The sequence below is a fragment of the Otolemur garnettii genome, unplaced genomic scaffold (assembly GCF_000181295.1).
Source record: "Otolemur garnettii isolate 467f Iridium unplaced genomic scaffold, OtoGar3 scaffold00013, whole genome shotgun sequence".
NCBI lineage: Eukaryota > Metazoa > Chordata > Mammalia > Primates > Galagidae > Otolemur > Otolemur garnettii.
In genome coordinates, this window is record NW_003852408.1 from 20,339,544 (window position 1) to 20,340,947 (window position 1,404).

At 32.0% G+C, this 1,404-nt stretch overlaps 1 protein-coding gene across 1 annotated transcript in view; it reads left to right on the plus strand.

Annotated features, from left to right (window-relative positions):
* ERBB4 (erb-b2 receptor tyrosine kinase 4) overlaps window positions 1–1,404 on the plus strand; it is a gene marked incomplete at its 5' end in the record, with an annotated part of 720,994 nt that overhangs the window by 678,994 nt on the left and 40,596 nt on the right. Inside the window, one exon of the mRNA XM_023510372.1 lies at window positions 1,323–1,398. Coding sequence (XP_023366140.1) covers window positions 1,323–1,398 — 76 coding nt within the window. The remainder of the gene's footprint in view (window positions 1–1,322; window positions 1,399–1,404) is intronic.

Sequence of the window (1,404 nt, forward strand, 5' to 3'; positions counted from 1 at the left end):
GATACTAAATTTTAATCATTGGTTCTATGAAACTACTCAATATGAAAAATTAAATAATGATCAATAAATTAAATTATGTCACTAGTTACATATGTACATTATACCTAAAATTATAAGATGTAAAATTATCAAAAAGTGAATTCTTAGTGATTATATTATGAAGGCTAATTTGAAGTATTATGAAGGCTAATACTTTTATATTTTAAGCCTTGTATTTTTGTTATTAGGCAATCATAAATGTTACTAACAGTTAACTAAAAAAATACTTCAGTCTGAATCAATAATTCACTACAGATGGCAGTGGAAAAGAAAATACTGCCCGAATTAATGAATTTTATGTCAAAAGATGCCTATGTGAGGTTCGTCAATCAGATTTCATTTTGTAATACTGTTGTGCCCAACTAGCTATTTCTGAACTTAAAAATCTTTATCCTTAAGAAAAACATATTTTTTCATTATATGTTTATTATATCATAAAGAATATATCTTTAGAGCAGCGGTTCTCAACCTGTGGGTCGTGACCCACAGGAATTGTAATAAAGGGCTGCAGCATTAGGAAGGTTGAGAACCACTGCTTCAGTGTATATATTATTGCTTAAATCAGAATCATTATTATCATCAAACCTGGCTGTTTGCATGCTAAAATTCAGGATATGCTTTCTCAGAGAAAATTAATGTTTTAGTAATTCAAGAAAGTCATTTATTACCTAAGGAATAAACGATTCTTCCTTCCCTTCAATTCTGTGGATGCTCACTTCACAGGTATTACATCTCACGTACAGAGAGGTCCTCCTTCAGCCTCTCAGAGGCAGCCTGGGTTTTCTTTGCATCAGTTAAGAAGAGAGTCACAGTTTTTTACCATAACATCAGGAAATAAGGCTGAAACTCCAGTTTAACCATTTAGGGTTTTTATAGTGAAGATACTAATGCGAGAATCATTCAGTAGCAGATTTTGCCTGCAATTATATTTATTGGGATTGAATACATATTATATATTGTAAATATATTATTTGAGGGGCTGTAATGTGGCATGGTGAAATGTAAATTAGATCTGCAAACATTACTCATAAGTAGAATAGGGAAGGGATAGATTATATGCTGATGTCCACTCTATATATTCTCTTCCAAGACAGTCATAAGAAAATTGAACTCTCCACAAAGGTTTTGGTACTGGGGTTCTCATCATGGATATAGGTAACTGAAAACTTTTTTTAAAAACTCACTTTTGACTCATCTTTATGGAGCATTCTTTTGCCTGCGTATAATTGCTGACTTGTTGAAAGTATTAATACATTTATGTAAAAATTTGATCTTCAATTTAGGAGTCACTATCTGGGAACTGATGACCTTTGGAGGGAAACCCTATGACGGAATCCCAACACGAGAAATACCTGATTTATTAGA